At 41.2% G+C, this 17,536-nt stretch overlaps 1 protein-coding gene across 3 annotated transcripts in view; it reads right to left on the reverse strand.

Moving 5' to 3' along the window:
- Positions 1-1,417: 1,417 nt before the first annotated feature.
- The window catches only part of tns2a (tensin 2a), a 49,988-nt gene continuing 33,869 nt past the window's right edge, over positions 1,418-17,536 (reverse strand). For 2 of the 3 annotated variants that reach the window (XM_015033309.1, XM_015033308.1), the window contains exons 14-27: positions 16,087-16,216; positions 13,923-13,988; positions 13,697-13,813; positions 10,764-12,332; positions 10,350-10,515; positions 7,817-8,859; positions 7,592-7,720; positions 7,370-7,465; positions 7,036-7,113; positions 6,819-6,896; positions 4,875-5,043; positions 4,724-4,792; positions 4,420-4,449; positions 1,418-3,733 (exon numbers count right to left, since the gene is read on the reverse strand). In XM_015033309.1, coding sequence (XP_014888795.1) covers positions 3,595-3,733; positions 4,420-4,449; positions 4,724-4,792; positions 4,875-5,043; positions 6,819-6,896; positions 7,036-7,113; positions 7,370-7,465; positions 7,592-7,720; positions 7,817-8,859; positions 10,350-10,515; positions 10,764-12,332; positions 13,697-13,813; positions 13,923-13,988; positions 16,087-16,216 — 3,879 coding nt within the window. In that variant the 3' untranslated portion in view covers positions 1,418-3,594. The remainder of the gene's footprint in view (positions 3,734-4,419; positions 4,450-4,723; positions 4,793-4,874; positions 5,044-6,818; positions 6,897-7,035; positions 7,114-7,369; positions 7,466-7,591; positions 7,721-7,816; positions 8,860-10,349; positions 10,516-10,763; positions 12,333-13,696; positions 13,814-13,922; positions 13,989-16,086; positions 16,217-17,536) is intronic. The other variant, XM_015033307.1, reaches the window with a different exon arrangement.

A 17,536-nucleotide genomic window follows, 5' to 3' on the forward strand; every position in this document is an offset into this window, starting at 1 on the left:
GAATCAAAGTCCTAAACTTTTAATTTCAAATCTTAAACATCATTTGGCCTATTGTGTTATCAGAGTAATAACTTTAAATTCCTAAATTATTTTAAAAGGTGTTTTTCTCTACCAACCTAATCACCAAGGTGAAGTAAACTTCAAATATATATATATGTATAACAATAAAAATTAACCTAAATTATTCAGTAAATGTAAAAAAATTAGAAAACTGATTCACCATCAGATAGTGATTTAAAGATAGATTTAAACATCTATCTTTATTATCATATTGGAACTGGGATCTTTGGCTGCAGGCTCCTTTATTGAATTAGCAAACACAGAAAAGTTACCTGACCGCTGTAGATGGGCAGCAGCACCTCTCACAACCCCACTAGGGACAAGCGTGTAAGATAATGGATGGATGGAGAAAACTTAGCTGCTGCGATAACGGAAGCATACATTTGTTTTCATCTTTTTTTCACACAGGTTTAAATGTGGGAATGAAGTTTAAAAATTTGTGCCCCTCTACTTAGTTTTGAGAACACATGGCTTTTTAAATTCAGTTTTGTCAGATCTAAAGATTAAAAAAAAAACTGATTCAAGAAAAATGTATGTGACAAGAAAATATGGACAATCTGAAAAAAAAATCAAGCAAAGTTACAAATTTAAATGTGGAAAAATAAAGTCTTCTTTTATCATAATGTTATTAATTCATTCATACTAAGTCTAAATGTTAAAGACACACATTATGGCACCTCTGGCATTCCGAATATGATGTAAGAACAGTTCCTGCATTCAAACTTTTACTGATCACATGCTTGGCACAATTCTATTGTTGTGGGGCAGCTGCAGTTCCATTGAAACACCACTAGGTGTAAGATATCAATTCAAAAGATTCAATTCTAAGACAAATCATGAAAGTCCAGTCAAGTCTAAAGTCATTAAATTTGAAACTTGAGTCTTACTCTATTCTGAGCTACATCAATGGAGTCTACACTTCTGCCTACCAAATACATACTGCAGAACTTCAACACCTATTATTCAGCAAAATGATCCCCCAGGCGCCCACACCCGACACAAAACGGTAAACAAGGAAGACTTGTCAAGATAGAATTCCCCTTAACCTGTTTCTCATTTCGTCACTATACTTCTGCAAATTCCACAGTGTATTATGTGATCGATGTAAAATGCTTTTCAGATATTTTTTGTTTCAAATTACTTTCTATCACTTCACAATTATGTGCTACTTTCTGTTGATCTATCACACAAATGCTAAGAAAATCCTTTAAAGTTTGATAGAGGATGAAAAAGTTGCTTATTACACAGGAAACAAAGTGATTTATTACCAGGGGAAATTCCTGAGCTTAAATTGAATGTTTGTTATAATTATCCAACTAATAACTCACTTTCCAAGAAACACAAAACAACAGTTTTCCACTTTGATTCTTTATTGGCTTGCATACAAAATAGGCTCCCATCTTTCCAAATGAACAAACTGTTTCCTTTTTTTTCTTCTTACACTTGCCCCATAGCTGCATGTGAAAATATATTACTACATGATATCATAACCACAATATATTATTGTTGTAATACAAGTAGTGTTTTTCTACCAACTAAAACAACACTAAATGAATGCATAATAAAAATACAAGAAGGAATAAGTACAAAAATATAGCTTGATAAAAAGCTTATTAATACAGGAGTGCTTCATCTTTTGTCTTTTGGCCACTGGCTTACTCATGTGTGCGTTTTTAAAAACTCTAACATTGGTGTCATTTATGTTTTCATTTTGTTCAAACAATAGCTGCAAACATTTTCCCACCACGCCGCCAACTGGAAGAGTCCGTTTTACAGTTTAGCTTCAGCCCTGATTCACATGCATTACTTTGGGAAAAACCAGACATGACTAAACCTTTACTGGACGAGTTTAACCATCTCACCCCACGTTCACATTCAGCACGCGCACAACTCTCTCATCGCAAGATCAAAAAAACAAACAAAAAAACCTCACGTTCGGGTTTGCCTTCCCTGGCTCACTCTGAGTGAACGGACAAATCTGAGTTTGACCCAAACATGATTGTCGGTTCTGATTATAAATGTGGTAAATGCAGGTGAAAGGTGCCGATGTGGATGTGCTTTACGTACATAAAAGAATATTTAACGTCTCTACATACAGGAAGTTAATTACATCACTTTGGTTACTCTTAAACAGAAAAATAAGAATTTTTTTTTTAGACTGGTACAAAATATACAAATCTGCTGTCATTTAAGGCAGCTATGTTTCAAATGTTCAAACCTCACAAGAGCTGTTTGTTCATTTCTGTCTGTGTTGAAGGCAACAGTATGGCACATCGCGTTGTCATTTAATCAGGGGTGTTTATCAAAAGGCAAGATTGGTTCATCAGTCATACAAAACATAAAAGTACTTCACTATCGATGAGTGACGGCTTCACAAGTAATATGATGTTATCTCACAGTTTATGTTTTATCAAGACAGATTGGGTAACGTTAACACATTACACAGAAATGACAGTAAGTTAAATAAATGAATTGGGGCTGTACATTGAGGCTGACCTGGAGAAGAATATCCATCCCTGTCCACAAAAACCGATTAATCAGCAGAATTTGGAATGAACACAATCACAACTTGGGCTGAAATGATTATTCAGGTTAATTGTGATGAATCCTTATTGAAGTAATCAACTAAGTTAGTAATTGACTGTTAAAAGGACTATACATTCAGAGCAGTGATTAAACCAAAACTGTACTAAACTGCAAAAAACAATTTTGTCTGTCAAATTCACAAAATTAATGCTATATTAAGCATTTTTAGGCCATAAAATGTTTTCTTTTTTATAGAAATTAATTGCAGTTTTTATTTGCATCTCTTAATATATTTGTAACGTATAAAAAGGCTTACGTAGTTAAATACAAAATCTCTAGCCTGTGCCAGATTAACTGATTAATCTTTGGAGTAATTGATAAAATAATCACTGACTAAAATGATTGTTAGCTGCAGGCTTAATGATAGCACTAATACATGTAATATTATCTCGCATCAGATACATGCCATTGATTTTTAATCACATATCAGGTAGGGAGTTTTTATTGACATTGGCATTGGGGGACTGAAAAATCCTGATCAGGACAATTCTGTTACCATAGTTACATTTCACAAATCGTTTTTATTTACTGACAATAAAAGCAGAGGAGCACAGTGGAGTTACTGAATCAGATATTGGGTAATAAAACTTTTACCTGAAAAAATAGTTTCAGCTGATGCAATAGAAACATAAAAAAAAAAAAGAAAAATAGATAAGATATCTGATTTATAGTTAAAATAAACCTTTTTTTCCTCCAGCCAATAGTTAGCACATCACAGGCCATTCCATCTTCAGTAGATCCACACAGATGGAGATGATCAGATTTCGATTCAAAATGACAACGATATCTAGAGTAGGTCATTTAATCCTCCATCTTGCCTCTTGGTAACAGCCTCTGATGAACGCTGGCTCCGCTCTGTCAAGAAGCCTCCTCATTCCTGGAGGAGTTGTGATCGGAAAAAAACGAACAAAACGGTCTGCCGGTTTGATCGACGGACTCTGGGTTTCTTCATCTGCGCTGTGCCAGCATGACCTTGTTGATGAAGTTGACGATGGCAGAAGCGGGCTGCTCGGGGTCCAGCTCCGCGAAAAGGTGGCACACGTTCTCCGCTGTGCTGCCTGGTTTCCTGGCAACAAAACCAAACACCCTGCAGGGGAAACGAAACAGGAAGTGTGGGGGGAAAATTATTTCATTTTGAAGAGCCAATTATTTTGTCTAATGAGTAGGGGGAGCTTAAGGACCTGCTGTTAATTAAAACACAGTCAGCTCTATGTAAAACTAGCTACATTTCCATTGACAACAAAACTGCACAATTTGACATTTTTTAAACAAATTTGCTTAATGGACACTAATCTGAGCCCAATTTCTAAAAAATGTTTTGGCGCTAGAATGAGGTGGTTTGTGTTATAGAACTTGTTTTCTTTAGCAAAACTGCATTGAAACACTCTTCACATCACATGAGTCACTGGATGTTCCCACTGGAGCAAACCACGAAGAAGCAGATGACAGGAAGTTGGGGAATATGATGGCGCAGATTGTTTTTTTAATGACTTGTCGCATGAACAAAATTATTTTCTTGTGATTTTTAATTGTTTCGTAGTTAATGGAACCACTGTATTTGCATTTTTTTTCTTTCGATATTAGTGGAATATTGACAACATTTTGTGAATATTTGTAATGAAAATGCAGCTAATGATTCCGTAAATAAATCTGGTCCGCTGACAGATTTCTCCCTCCCAGGCTTCCATGCTGTTTGACGCCATGCAGAGGCTGTAAGAGCACTCGATTCTCAGCCCCAAATCTACTTTGTCAGACTGACAGCAGAGCACTTACTGAACCATTGCGTTGTCGGAGTTAGTCCACCTGGAGTCCAGAGAGAGACAGAGACAGAAAGTGGACTCAGACATGCACTGAAACACAGGCAGAGCGGCTCAACAAACTGATGCAGTTGCTGCAGCCAGCATGCCTATTAAAAACAAATCAACCTGATGTTCATGCTAACAGGCAAAAGAGCCAAAAAACAGACCTCCATGCATTAAACCAACGCCACATAAAGCAGGAAAGCTACAGATTTCCTGTTAGGTTAGAAATGTCAACCCCAGCCCTCGCTCTAAGTCTTTCTGTTTGAATTTCCCACCTCCTGTCCTTTGGGTCGACGCTGCTGAAGGTGACACTGTTAACAGGGTAATGTCTCCTGAAGAAAACTCTGGGGACGGAAAAAAAATGCACATGTTGAAAGCGGGAAATTTATTCAAGATATGTTTTCAGCAGGAGTTGGCAGCCTTTACCTCCGCTGGCTGTCAGTCAGCGTGATGCCCTGCGATGTCACCTTGAACTGGACCACGGTGGCAGACGGTCGAGGGTTCCGACCCAGTGTGGCGTCCGTTGCTTTGGCAATCGCTTGGGGGCCGGTCAGCGACTCGGTTTCCACGGAGTTCAGGTAGAGAACATTGCAGGCTGTGGAAGAGAAAGAACTCATAAAACATCTTCCCACTGCATCCGTCAAACCTCTGCTGGGATATGGTTCGTATAAACAGACACATTGCCATAGATCCATACAGTGACATGCAAAAGTCGCTTTATGGATACAAAAGTAGTTATATTCTTTGAACGTTTCATAAATACAGTATTTTATTTTTTCTTCTTTTTTTCATTCATGTTAGCAAGTACGGGGGGAAACTGGTAAGTTGGGCAAATGAGTGAAAGTCAAAGACTTGAGACTCTTCCATCAGGACAACATCTCTGACCTTCCAACCAGAGTTACAGTTGTAGTGTAGATTGACTCATGTCTTAGATTAATCCAAGGCATAATCTAAGACATAAATATGAACGCTTGTTCCGCTGTGGAAATATTTGAACATTTACACTATGTTCACACATTAGGCAAATGCGACTTATATCTAAATGGCCCATTTCTGGTCTTTTCACCCCTCCAAAAAATCCAGTCTGTGGCATCTCCATATGTTGTGGTATCTGATTGCTTCCAAAGTGCATGCAGTTTGAACAGTCATATTGCATTTTATCTGATTTTTATGTCACTGATGTGAGACATGCGTCATAATTCTGTACCTGAAGAAGCCATCTGCAGTAAACTCAGACGTAAACAATGGCTGAATTTTTTAATTATGAAAGTTGTCTGTCAGTGAAGAACATAACATTACAGTCCCATTATTCTTGGTTCTGACAACACATCCAAACAGACTTCTCTACAGAAGTTGCAGTCAATGTTCCACTAAAGGTTATTGTTATTAATGGTGCTTTCTTTCTGTTGGCTTCCTTCATCTTCTAATTTTGCGATGATACTATCAGCTCCAATTGTTGAATAAACTTTAAAATCGATCCATAAGCAGCTTCGTCCGTTATTACTTCTGTAAACAATGACCTGCTATGTGGAAATCTACACTCTTCTTCTGTGCATACGGGGCACTTTGGGTCACAAACCATTCACACAGAAGTCTGATTGCAGTCGCATTTAATTACAAGCATGAACGACCACGCAGGAAAAAATCTGAATTGAGCATCAAGACCTCCTGTGTGAACAAAACCACAGACTCTCCATCTAATATCAGATTCTATATTTATTTGTGAAAATATTTTTAAAACACGGATCTTTTTCCTTTCACTTTGCTATTAGGCACTACTTTGCATTGGTCTGTCTCATAAAAATCCTAATAAAACATTGAAGTTGATGGTTGCAAAATAATGTGAAATCAGCCATGCATATTCCTTGTTCATAAGATCCTTATAATAGTAAATTGAACTTGAAACAACTGAAAAATAACATGTAGACCAGATTTAGATATTTCACTTATCCAGAATGACATATCAAGGTATTTCTTTACCTCATTAGAAACAAACAAATCCTCTTGATCTAATTTTGACCTCTAAATAACACAGTGATATTTTCACTGGATTTAATCCTTCATTTATTCACTGAACATCTAAGAAGAGGTCTTCAAACTTTTAAGACCTCAGATTTATAGCATGAAGTTTAACATGGTAAAACTGTGAATTACTGCAGCAATACTGCCATCTTTTGATTTGGTAATGTCATTTCTAGTAAGCAAACTACATGCACAATGAATACCTAGTTACTTCCATGAGGAATTTAACTGGCTGTAGTACAGATTCTGCACAGATACAACCAGTTTTTCACTGATGCTATGATAATAATACAATGCCGGGGTTTCTTTCTCTCCAAAGCCATGCTGACGGCAGGATGAAGAACTCACCTGCTCCTTGTTTCAGCAGGTCTGCCGCTGTGCTGATGTTAGTGACTGGTTGAACCTCCTGCACTTCTCCTACAAGATCTGAGAGCACAGAAGGAAACATCATGTACACTAAGAGAAAATATTTCAGGAAGTGAGCAAACATGTTCATCATGAAGAATCTGACGAAAAATATTATCCTTTGCACACTGTAAATATTAAAGCACAGGGTTGGACCAACCTTTCTCTGGGATTTTAAGAGCGCAGGGCAGAGAAATGGGTGTGATAGAGTGCTGATAGACTAGTGCAGAGAGGCTCCCTGTTGATAAAATATGACAGAAAAATACATTTTCAAGAAAGAAAACATTAAGAATCAGTGTTCATCCATAAAACAATCATGTTAATTTAAAGCATAGAGCGACGGAAAACATTCATTCCAGATCTATTCACACAGCCTCCTCAGCTAGTGTGAGCTTAATGCCAGGTGTGATAAAACTAATGAGGACCCATGCACCAAACATGTTCTCTTGAATCATTAACATGAATTTTGTCTGAAAGTGGAGGGGAAAACATACCAAAGTGTGGCTCATTCTGACACCCTTTGATCTTCACTCCCCGAGGGCCTGTTTCTATCAGAAAGTGTCTCACCAGCTGCTCCAGGGGGTCGCTTGCTGTGAAAAACAGGTTATTACTGTCAAAAATGTCATATTCTCCTCATTTTAGAAATCTCAGCAAGGCAAGGTGGATTTATGAGGATAAATTATGGAAAATGGAGAGAAAAAGAGAGTCCCTTGTACCTTTGCTGTTGAGGCTTGCATTGGGCGGAGGCGTGGCCACCTTCAGAGCCAGGCCATAGGCTCCTTGGAAGGAGTTGCTGTCCCTGATCAGGAAAGTTCCTGGCTCTCTCTCCTTCAGAGCAGCGATGGCTACAGCCAAACACAACTAAATGTTTCAAACTGATCCTTTGTTTCAAAAGCTTTGATTCTTTCAAACTACAGTGGTGGTTTAGTTGGTGACCTTACCTTGCTCTCTAGAGATGCCTGGTTTGTACCAGAACCTTGAACTATCTTGGACGAACTTAACACTGACTCGGTTTGCGGTTTCACCCTCCACTTCTTCATTGTGTCCTGCAGGTGGTGCAATTTCCCCCACCGTGGGAGAAAACGTAACATGGTGCTGATGCTGGGCAGAGGGGGGTGCCTGGCCCACATTTGGCCTCACCCCCTCACTGGGGGATCCCAGCTGGGCAGGGTGATGTCGCTTCTCTGGCAGAGGTGGTTGTGGGTGGGGGAGAGGGATGGAGATGGTGGAGTAGTTGGAGTAGGAGGTCGGGGCAGGGCCAAAATAGCCATTTCTCTTGTTAGTGTCTAGAGGAGCACTGTGGTCCAGGATGGCGTAGTGGTGGTGTGGGGGTCCGTGGTGCTGCAGGTAGTTAGGGTGGTGGGGTTCTGACCCACTCAACATTAACCTCCTGCCCAGGGTGGCAAAACCAGGAACCGGGACATCTGAGACCGGAGAGCCGTCCATGCTGCTGGACCCAGGCTGTGAGGATAGGGGTGATGCAGGGCCCGATGGGGGGTTGGAAGTGGGGGATTTGGGGCCCTCTGGGTGAGACTTTGTTGGTGACGATCCATTCACATGTGCTGAACTCAGTCCATTGGCTTGGGTTTGGGTCTGAGAAGGGGTTACTGTCTGGACCATGGTGGAAGGGACAGCAGCAGCTTCTGAAGGATTGAGAGAGAGAGTCTGGGGATGTGTGTTTGGTGCTGATGAGGAGGGAACCTGGCAGTGCTCCTGGCTTGTTGTGGTCGGTGTCACAGAGTCAAAAGGAGAAGCAGAGGGTGCATCTATGGTGCAGTTTTGGCGCAGCGCTGTGGTTTTGGGAGAATCTGGTTTGGTGGGTGATAAAGGGTCCTCCTGTTTGGTGCTTGTTTTTGGGTGTGCTGATGATTCCTGAATGATGTTAGTGTTACTAAAGTGTCCATCTTGTGATGGGGAACCCTCGTTGTCACTGCTGATGATATCTGTGGTCCGGATCTCATAATCTCTGCCTGCGGGACTGGGACTTTAAAAGACAGACACAATGAGAAACACAAAAAAGCTGACTATGTGCACAGTTATGAAAACATCGACGTAAGGGAATGTGATCCAACAAAATTTTGGTTAATTTAATAGGGTTAATTAGGGCCAGTTTGGAGTGGAACAAAAGCAACAAACTCTCGAAATAAGAAACATGCCCACAGTGTTGAGCAAAAGTTATATTTCTGAAACATTTTCACATTTTGTCATGTACAATCATAAACTTTAATGCACTTTACTGGATTCTTATTCAGTAAAAAGCAGTGTATCTTTTTGAAGTGGAAGGAAAATCAACAATCAGAACTTGCCGAGATTCTCTGGACTGACTGGGCCAATCTGACAAAAGAAAATGAAATAATCTAAACTAGTGTTACATATGATTGCATTACTATGCAATCATGGCATCAAGTGATTCAGAAGCCTGTTTATCACCTATTCATAGTCAGGTCTGTAGCTGGAAGGGAAACACCCGAAACATGCCAGACAGCTTCACTAGCTCTGCTGAAGAGAAGCCTGTTCCTTTGTGTGGGTATGATGAACACACATGTTCAGGGTGATGTTGGTTTTCTTCCATATGTGTGATATGTAGATTCTACATATAGATGTGAAAACACAACAGTCATCCTACTAGAGCAGCTTCTTCCACATTTTTGCTGTGTTCCCTATATGACTTGTGACAAATGGGACTACCTATAACTTTCTTTTGACGTAAACTTTCTTCTTTCATAAAGATCAGAGATGCAGAGTATGGCTAACATTTGTCCTATCATAGATTTTCTCACCAACTTTGTGGCTCTCTGCTGCTCTTCCAGACTCCTAAACATGTATAATTTTGTTGGCCTGTCACGTAAAATTTCCATAAAATACTTTAGTGTTGGTGTTTGTAACATGAGGTCCAATGCAAGGCACTATAAGGGTGCATTCACACCAGCCTTGTTTAGTCCACTTTAATCAAACACTACTTTGTTTGTCTAGACAGTCCAGCTTGTTTGGGAAATAAATAATCGAACTGTGATGCAGGTCAAAAAAATTAACTAACTCTGGTCTGCCTAAAAGCCTCCGTTTCAGTTCGGTTGAAATGAACTCTGTGTGATTCGAATTCGACCACTCCAAAAACGGGAAACAGACTACAGTGCAAGCAAAACAAACACATGGTATAAATGACTCGTGTTCTTGTGCCAAAGACAAACCACAGTAATATCTTGCCATTCCATTTTTGTTTAAATTTCATTAGGGAAGACATTGTGTTCAGAAGTTTCCATGTCATTTCCTTCGGCCTTTCTTGTGTAGCGTTACCACAGGGGACGGGGTAAACAGGTTTTTCAAAGGGAAAGGGTTTGGTTCCTTTGACATTGCAGTGTGAAAATGTAACAAATGTTGGAATTTTGGTTCCTAATCAAACCAAATTTACAGGACTATCAAGTTTGAAAACACTCTAAATTTAATCTTCAAATTCAAAGAACTGTTATGGAGTACCTCTCCTGTGTGCGTAGTGGGCTACTGGTGTGGACTGGTGTTGATGGTCCAGACATATCGGATGGTGTGGAGCAGGCCACATGAGCATCTCTGTGGACCCTCCTGAAAGACCCATGAGTAATGTGATCCCTCCAGCCCACGCTCTCACCGGAGCTACGAAGGCCATCTGAGAAAAGATGGGAACAGTAGAACATGTTAAATGATTATCTCAATAAACAGTATCAACACAGATCCTGTGAAACACTGTGAAACTCCACAGCCAACAAGAAGGAGTTCGTGAGTACTGCAAAAGGATTCTGGCATGTGGAATAAACCTTTCAATGCATGCTGTTGTTGATTAGGGATGACTTATTCCCTCAGCATTCCTGTTAAGTAGTAACATACGACTGAAAGTGTGTGTTTACTGTGACTCACCAGTGTGTGAATCAGAGCTGTATGATTGTTGTGAATCCACATGGTGGTGGTGGTTAGGGATATGGTCTGATGGCCCGTTGCTGTGGCTGCAAGTCCCCACCATGGAGGAAGTAGGAGGCAGAGGAGATGTGGACTCTGACTGGTAGCCCGAGGCATAACCTCTGCTTTCAGATGGCGAGGGCTGATATGGTGAGCAGGGGCACACCTGACGTGGTGTTTGGTACCCGCTGCTACTGCTGCTGTACTTCAGATCCAGGTGGGAATGAGCGTGGGACCTTGACGCCTCTGGATAAGCTGGGTGACCTGACGGTAAAGGGTCAAAACTGAAGGCTGGCAGATCGTGTCCCTGTGGGCCGTAGGAGGCTACGGTGGCCCGTCTGTGCCAGTATTCTGCTTCTCTGTCCCTTTCCCACTGCAGCTCCGCCTCCCTGTCCCGCTCCCAGTGGAGTGACAGCTCTCTGCCTCGTCTGAGCCCAGGATCCCTCTCCCAGTGAAGTTCTGGCCCTCTGGTTAATTCCGTCTCCCTCGTTCTCCTCAGTCCTGCCTCTCGTTGTTGAAGCTCTGCCTCTCTGTCCCAATGAAAGCTGTCACCACGCTCTAGCCTCAGGGTGTGATAGGCAGCTGAATCTTCTCTCCTAATGCTGCAGTCCCTACAAGGACAGCTAGAGGGCGGTAGGTTATCCATCAGCATTATGTCATGGTAAGTGGGACTGGTGGAGGGTTTTGGGTGGTGTGAGTGGGTGTGGTGGTGACTGAGTGGTGGAGGAGGATGATGGAAGGGAAGATCTTCACGACAGTAAAGTCGACCAGCAGCAGGTACGGAATGGTGGTGTGACGGATTATGAGAATGAGGGGTGAGGTCTGGTGATGGGTACGGACAAATATGTCGAGATGAGGGCGCCTCCGAACAGGAGCGATGTAAGTAGTGGGGTGGGCCACTCTGACGGTCCCACACCAGATCTGGTGGAGGAAGGGACTGATGGGTATGTGGGCTGTAATGTTGACACATATCCATGTGTGATGGAGGACCAGCTGGGTTTGGACTGGTGGAAGGGGTCACCCCGTGGTGCCCGTTAGTGCCGGGAGCTCTATCAAGACAGTAGCCATTTGGCATGAGGAGGGTGCGGTCACACCCCGGTTCAGCGCAGCGCTGAGACCGGTAACCATCCCTGCAAGAACATGACCGATTGAGCCTCAATGTCCCAGTTCTCTCCGGGGGCCAGGAATCGCCATCATCTAAAATGGCGGTCTCTCGCTCTCCATCCTTGTTTCCCTCAATCCCACCGAGGAGACGTTCCAGCTCCTCCCTTTCCTGTCTGGTTGGTGGTGGTGGGCGAACAAGTTCCTCTGGGTGATCAGGATGGACTGATGATTGGTTCAAGTGGAGGGAATGGGCTGAAAGGCCTGAGTCGGAACCTTGAGGGATCAGATGATCAGGTCTGTCTTCTGCAGGGACTCCTGCTGGGCTGCTGCCATTGGTTGAAGTCAGAGAACCAGAGCTGGGACCTCGACGCTTCTTTATCTGAGCGTAAAGACTTCCATCTAAAGGACCTCGGGTATGTGCAATGTCTGAAACAAAATAAAAGAGACAGCTCAGTTTAATATTGTGGTAATGTCCTTCTATCCACCCACTGTTTTTCAGTAATCAGAGATTAGGTTGTGGAGTTCAACAAAATCCAGAAGGGAAACCAAGAAATCCTTCTCGGCATCCCTTTGTCCTGCTCATTCAGGTTGGACCCCAAAGCATTTCATAATGCTTTGGGGTCCACATGGGTTCTACTATGAGTGGGACATACCAAGAAAACCTTCAAACGAAGGTGCCTAGGAGACATCCAGTTCAGATTACCTAACCACCCCGATTAATTTCTTTTCATGTGGAGGAGCAGTGGCTCTACAATGATCTCCCCACTGAATGACACAAATCTTCAACCTATGCCTAAGCCATAAGGTTGTTGATTTACAAATCAACAATTATATTGTTGATTTATAAAATGCTCACTCTAAAAGTGAAGCTTTTTAGAGATGAGCTAAAAAGCTTCACTTTTTAGCTCATGTCTTTTTTTTTTGTACCATGGTAGACCACAGCAAAAAAAAAAAAAAAACACACAAAACAACTCCAATGAGGTCCCAGTCTGTCTATCCACCATCAAACAAGACACCAAGACATTTCACCATTACCTCAGACCTAGCCTGGTAAAAACCAGCCCCTTGTTCTACGCTTTGCTTTGTACACATGATCTGGATCCTCGACTATTGAGAATCAATTATCTGGTGTGAGGTATGAACTCTAAAGTTTTAAACACTTGGATCTGATTTTACCAAATTGCTAATGTTTGGCCATGACTTTTGTAATGCTTAATGAAGCCTACAGGAAATTGTTTACAGCTCCCTACGGAGCTGTAAACAACTCCGTAGGGATTAGGACCATGACATCTTTGCTAACAAGATAATGTCTTATACAACACAAGAATGGCCAACATGGACCGAATGGCTTCGTTCATTTCCTCTGCTGCCATTGTCAAACTACAATCCTATAAAGGCGCACTACAATTCTAAAGCAGCACAAAAAATGTGCGTAATTTCTCACAACTCCTCCTCCCGCTCACTTATTGGCCCGCTTGAAAGTCGGGCCAATCAGTGGAGGAAATCTCCTACAAAGGACTGAAGAGAGATGAGAACTGAGTGGAATGGCTACCTGAGAACCAGAGGCACTGACTCATGGATGTGAAATGATTCAGCACTCATTGAAGATCAAGGCATGAAGATCTCAACATAACCACATCATCTGTAAACAGTATTACTTTTAGTTGTGTGATGAACTGACTTACAAACTCTTATCAGCCCTGTTGTACTTTAGTTATTTTATGACTGTGTGCCTCTGATTGTCTAGGGTGGGTGAAATTTGAGAAATGGTGCATTAAGACAGCAGTTACCCTCCAGGCTGTCCTGATATCGCTGGTTAAAGTTCTCATAGGAGTCCCAGCGAACCACTGGATCTGAAGTGTTGTAGTCGACGATGACAGCTGGGTCGTTTTTGTGGTATTCACGGCCTGTGGAAAAGCACACACTGGGTTTCCAATGCTTTCTTTCTTTGAATAAGTGAATAACATAAATGTCCAGAAATATACTTGAGCAAAATCTGAAGTTGGGCATACTGACCTTTGACCCTCTCAGGACCTGAGGAGAAGACGAACTCTACAGTGGCATCGGATGGAAATCGTTCATCTGGGAATAAGAGTACAAATGCTCATTAAAAAGGAAGACGTCATAGAAACCGGATCCTTGGCTATAAGAAAAGCCAATTTGTTTTTGGATGTAAATAATTTTATTATATTTAGATATATGAAAGGGAAATGTATATTTAGCATGCTGGAAAACCCTCGAAAGCTCAAATACTTATTCCACCGATGTATTTTGAGGTGCGTGACCGATAATCACACACTTTAATGCTTCATCTCATCTATGGAATAAAAACCACACTGTTCCTACAAACATGCAGTCTGTTATTTCAGAGAAAGTGAAACTGAGGAACAGCTGAAGTAAGAAACACATTCATTACAGACTTAAGTAATGCATGTCTACCAACCGTGTATCATCACATCTAATTCTCACTGTACTCTACACCAGGGAACTGTTATTACTTCCAAGATGGGGATTAAACCACTACTATTTAAGGATTTATTTGACCACAATATCATGAGGCCAAACCACTGCAGATATATTCCCACAATGCCAGTTTCAAAGGCTGCTATTATGTCAGTCAGTGCAGAGATGACGATATACCATAACAGAACCCAAAGAAATGAGGTATTTGAGGGATAATACCATTTTCTTCCCAACAATTTATAATATATAAAGGGACTGCACTTCAATAACACAAATGAAGCACAGTTCTTCATAGTAATACGGTTTTATAGCTGGTGATTAAAACCATTTTCTGTGAAAATGATTCATATTGGAAACAGAAATATCATAGTTCCGCAGTAGGGAAATTCAGGGGTAACATCAGCAAAATGACAGGCAGTTGAGCCACGTAGGCAGTCACATGTGCAAAGGCTGACCAGGGGGAGGCCATGGCTCCACCCTGAAACATGCTGGCCACCTCAGCCAGCATACATACACATACACTTCACACACACTGTATGAAGTGTATGTTCACTTCATACAAAGGCATACACAGCAGGGTTTCAATCAAGACCTAAATAAACAATCCAATAAATAAATAAATAGAAATACACATGTTAGTGGTGGGACTTGATCACATTTTTTAATCAAGTTAATTGCAGGATCTATAATTAATCAAATTTTGATCAGAAACTATATCCCAACAAAGTAAGCTGCATTTTCAATTCAAAGCCCATTTTTGCTGCTAAATTGTTGCATAAATAGATGTATGAGCTCAAAAAGAGACATTTATTGTTTTTAATCTGCTATTCTGGTTATTCAACAATCAGACTGGTTTAAAGTGTTATTCTACCCATTCAGCTTTTGGGAACCCCTGATAATTCATGATACTTTAGAAATGAAGGAGTTCATACCTTTAGGGGACTGTGGACGCTGACATTAGCGTTAGGGACATTTATACTGCAACATGTTTAGCATTGACATGCTATTTTAGGCTTCAATAGCTTTGCTGATGGGCTAATTCCTTTTAGCACAACACAATAGTCTTTTCCAGCATCTCATCAGATTGTTTAGTTTCCAAACAAAACTGAACCCCCAGTGGGCTGAGAGAAGCAACTTCATCGTCCATTGCTGTTTGCGGATGTCGCTTGTGCATCAGATGTATGTGCATACCAGAAACACGATAGAAAGGTTCCGGGTCAGGACTTCTGCATGTTAATAAAATTCAATTAACTGCTGTAAATTTTTAGCATGTTTAAATCTATGTAAGCAAAACATATCATAGAGTATGGGCAAAACTATAATTTAAAATACTATTCTGAAATCAAAAATAGCATACTCCATATGTATGTGTATGTATCAGGCATATTCTGTATTTTTTTTTAAGTCTGTCTTTAGTTATGAATAATTCTAGTAACAAAGCAAAAGAAAACGGTAAAAAAAGTAGCCAAATCCCAAGAAGAGACTTTGAAAAAAACAAAACAAAGACAAAAACAAAACAACAATAACAACAAAAAAAACTGGTAAGCTATTCATTAAGACGACTTTGCAAGAAAACCTCTCTTCCATTTGCGAATGGATTAAAAAAAGTACACAATAAAACAAACTCGTAAACCCAAATCCTCACTCTTCATATCTATGACCTATGGTTCCTTAACTACTGTCGGCTGCATCGATCTACCCAAGTGGATAAACTCACCGGTGAAAGCTTCATCCAGTTCCCCCTTTCCAAACCAGAGCTGGGATCCATGGATGGTACAGGTGTGGAACTGCAGCCTGAACACTGTGTCTCTGTCGGCACTGTGGGCCCGCCTGTGGTAGCATTTCACCTGAAGAGGGCAGCAGAAGGTGAGGGAAGCAATCGAGTTTTGGAGAAGATGTGGGATAATTGCAGGCCTGTGGAGTTAAAGGGAGGCCTTATGTTCCCTGGAGAGTGACACCTACACTTTTGAAATGTCAGACTGCACACACAGACAAATTAGGATTTCTGCTTAACAAGCTGCTCTTTTTCCCCGTCTGAACTAGAGGGCCTTGCAAAATTATTCACAACCCTTGAGCTTTTCCACATTTTGTATTTTTTTAGCGACAGGCTTTAATGCATTCTGTTAAGCATGTTTTTCCTAAGTTCTTCCAAATGAAATCTGAAAATTGCAATGTGCATTTGTATTTTGTTGTCTTTATTCTGATTCTAACTAAAGATCCTTTGTGACCAGTTGCCCTCACATGTCACAAAATAAGTAAATAAAACTCAGGGAGAGATAACAAGCATGTTACAAGTGTTCTGGTCAAATGAGACTAAAACTGAACATTTTTGCTGATTGGAAACTTGGTGGTTTGTCATATGGGCAGTCGCTCAGGGTGGCAAAAGAACAGATGGGGAGATGTTGTACAGGAACACCAGATAAAAAAGTATATTTACCCATCAGCTGAGTTTTGAAGGACATTTTTATTCCTCTTGTGTATGCAGTTAAAGGGGAGCTGGAACCCCTTGCTTGTGGGTTGGAAAATAGACAATTTTACATGTTTTGTAAAGAACTTCACTACATTTTGACCTGCTCCAGAATCCATAAGATTTCCTGCATTTAAATTGGTTAGGAGGCAGCAGAAGGAGATGGTAACCCAGAGTGCCTCTGCCTAACAATGCACACCACCATAAACATATCATCGCCATGGTGAAATGTTGTTGACAGCATCATGCTTTCCTCTACAACACAGGTGTCAAACAGCTACAGCGGTGCAGATTTGGCCCCAAGGCCTTGAGTTTATGTGGCCCTCAACACCCTAAAGCACATGTGTCAAACTCAAGGCCCGCGGGCCACATGTGGCCCGCCATGTCATTTTATGTGGCCCGCTGCAGCATTTTATAGGCCGAAGATTGACTTAAAATAGGTTTTGAGCACGAATTGACTACAAACTACATCTCCCACAATGCATTCCGATTGTTACCAGCAAACATTATGGCTACTCGCCACTAGAGAGCAGCAGAGTCACCTCAAGCTGCTTATTGATTTTCCCAGCGAATAAAACTGAGACATCGACAAGCTAACATCAAAACGTCCAAGAAAAGAAAAATCGATTTACAAGTAAGACTGTGAATGAAGATGTGTGTGAGTTGGAGTGGTTGAGCAGCGGAATGCGCAAGTTACAGT

The sequence above is a fragment of the Poecilia latipinna genome, unplaced genomic scaffold (assembly GCF_001443285.1).
Source record: "Poecilia latipinna isolate Pla-1442-1.1 unplaced genomic scaffold, P_latipinna-1.0 Scaffold263, whole genome shotgun sequence".
Lineage (NCBI taxonomy): Eukaryota > Metazoa > Chordata > Actinopteri > Cyprinodontiformes > Poeciliidae > Poecilia > Poecilia latipinna.